The following is a 2,640-nucleotide window of genomic DNA, read 5'->3' on the forward strand; positions in this document are numbered from 1 at the left end:
TGAAGACTTTATTGAGCAAAAAAGAACGTGTACTTGTTTGGAATTTTAATGAACATTTCGAAACATTCCCATTTCGTCTATGCCTAAATTATGGGCATCAGAATCAGCTGGATCCAGAAGTGCGACGAGGGCCGCCACTAAACCAGCATTGCTTGATATGCTCGGCTCTGTAAACCACGGCTTGGCTCTATCGTCCAAGAAAGCATCATTTTTATCTGGCCCTCCTACCATTGCTCCAAAAAGAATGTTGGGATTTTTGTCTTTCGAATTCAAGAACCCGTCTCCTTCTGAGCATGAGTGCCATTTTCCATCATGCGGAATTGATGCAGCCCTGTGGTGAACATGCACCGGGTAACGGTTCCCGTATCCTACCATGTAGCTCATCTTCATTGGATTATCTCCTAGTATGTAATTCACCTGAAAAAAGTAGAATTTTTATGAATTTGCCACAAAAAAAATCGAACATCTTGATTCCTTAAATCACAATGTGTCCAAGTACCTGAGAGATGGAGAAATCTCGTAACATTTGAATCGAAAAGATTGCGGTATTACAACTGCCACCAGTTCTGCTCAAGAGTTCAAGATAGTCGCTGTATAATTTACTGAGAAAAGATGCAGTTGCAACATATTGGAGTGGGGCGTTAATATCTGGTTTTAGGAGAACTAGCCCACCTGAACATTTCGACAAAAATTCTCATCACATGAACGTATAGTAAGATCAATTAACTTAAGTATTATATTTCGTTAAATTTACCGTTAGTCACACTTAATTTTTGATTAGAAAGATACGAACACATGAGCAAATCTGTTCTGTTTGTGGCTAATGCATCTTCATACGGATAGCCAAGATCTATGAAATATCTGATTCTTGTCATCAAGACCTGCAATATGAGTTACAATCTGTTGCAAGATCAACAATTATGTTGTACCCAAGACATGAAACTCAAGAACACAGAGAAGTTTTACCGCATTTGCTGTGAACTTGTTGTTCCAATAGAACACCCCTTTTTCCGAAACCAATTCTTCCTTCTCCGCGGAATCAAATTTATTAGTTGAGTACTCTAGGTAACTGCTGTTCCCTGTAGCGAAAAATAACCATGTTCCTCCCCAAACTAACTCATCAACATAAGTTGTCGAGTTGTAAAAATTGACGGCTAGACCGCCACAAGCACCATCTTCAGTGTACTTTCCAGGCTTGTGGGACTGATCCTGCCTCGTTGCTAAGTTAAATAAATTTTCTGCTGCGTCAACTAGTCTTTTTGAATATACCTTATCGCCAATGAGAACGAGCGATGCAGCCGACATTGCTGCAACCATCTCTCCGGCTAAATCAGCAGCGGTATCATCACACGCAGAAACAGGCCTAGTATACTTCATGTCCTCTGGTTTTTGCCAACAATTAATGTCGTTTTCTTGATTCGAACTGCCCTCGCTTCCACCAACCTTGATTTCCAACACAAAAATGGATCAATTTTTCACTCATATATAGCTAGAAAAATATCGTCAAAAGGGCTTTGAAATGCTTGACCTGAGAATATAAAACGGCTGACTTTTCATTTGAAACTGGTGGAATGAAGACTTTGAGCAAGTAATCGGTTCCCCATTTGATAATGTCTTTTATATGATCGAGCTCTCCAAGGTCAGCGTACTTTTGCCGATACTCAATCACTGTCCAGCTTAGTAGAGTAACTGTATAAGCTGTAGAAAAGCTAAACTTCATATTATTTCCTGAATCATAGTATCCTCCGACAAGATCAGCATTGGTTTGCCCATCTTTTCCATCATTTAAACCAGAATCTCCCCGAAAATTAATCGTACTGTTCCCCGGGAAATGACCCGCTGCCATGAACAAACAAATGGGGTTCAAAAGGAAGAATCGGTGACTTAAATTCCAAAAGGGATGTCAGGAAACATGCAAAGGCTGAAACTACGATGGCCATTTAGTCACAGAAAAATTTAAAAAAATATACATTTCTGAGCGTCGAAGAACAGAAGGGCTTGCTTCAAAGCAAGCGACAGGTTCTTGGGACCGCCATCATCTTCATTCCTGTGTATCAAGAAACGTAACAGTAGAACCAAAACAGGAATGAAAACAACCATGAAAATCATCGTGTAAACGCAACGCCTTAAGAATCCTTTGTCACCGATGGTTAGATTGAAATCCACGGATTTAGAGAAACGAGAAGGGAGAGTATCAAATCCGTCCACTGATCGAGAGAGATAACTGAAGTCGACTTCTGTGGAGTTCCAGCGACTGGAAGAAGGGATTAGCCTGCCTGATTCAGATGAGTGCACTAATCTCCCAGAGTGGAATTCGGCTTCCGACGCCTCGGACATGGCGGAAAACTCTTCTTCTTCTTCTTTTTTTTTTTTTTACGTATGAATTGGTGAAGAAGGAATTCCAAATGTATGATATAACTGCACTTAACAACCCACTTATTCCGGATGCTTACAAGTTACAACTAATTTCGAAGGTTTTAAGTTTAGTCTCGTTTTTAGACATAATCTCAAAGAATAAAATATTCTTGACGGAAGCATCAATCAGTATTTATATACAGATAATTATTTCAATTTTTTTAAAAAAATTTTGGAGAGTGTGTTAGGACCAATGGAATCCGGATATCTCCACACTGGTATGAT

General features: G+C 39.6%; 1 protein-coding gene across 1 annotated transcript; it reads right to left on the reverse strand.

Moving 5' to 3' along the window:
- Positions 1-23: 23 nt before the first annotated feature.
- On the reverse strand, positions 24-2,507 carry LOC140966598 (endoglucanase 21-like). The gene is made up of 6 exons (XM_073426855.1): positions 1,971-2,507; positions 1,529-1,839; positions 967-1,443; positions 755-881; positions 500-672; positions 24-417 (listed from the first exon to the last, which is right to left on the reverse strand). The coding sequence occupies exons 1-6, from the start codon at positions 2,335-2,337 to the stop codon at positions 46-48; spliced, it is 1,827 nt and encodes a 608-aa protein (XP_073282956.1). The 5' UTR covers positions 2,338-2,507; the 3' UTR covers positions 24-45.
- Between the last annotated feature and the right edge of the window lie 133 nt (positions 2,508-2,640).

Source organism: Primulina huaijiensis, unplaced genomic scaffold (assembly GCF_012295235.1).
Source record: "Primulina huaijiensis isolate GDHJ02 unplaced genomic scaffold, ASM1229523v2 scaffold207292, whole genome shotgun sequence".
In the NCBI taxonomy this organism is placed as follows: domain Eukaryota; kingdom Viridiplantae; phylum Streptophyta; class Magnoliopsida; order Lamiales; family Gesneriaceae; genus Primulina; species Primulina huaijiensis.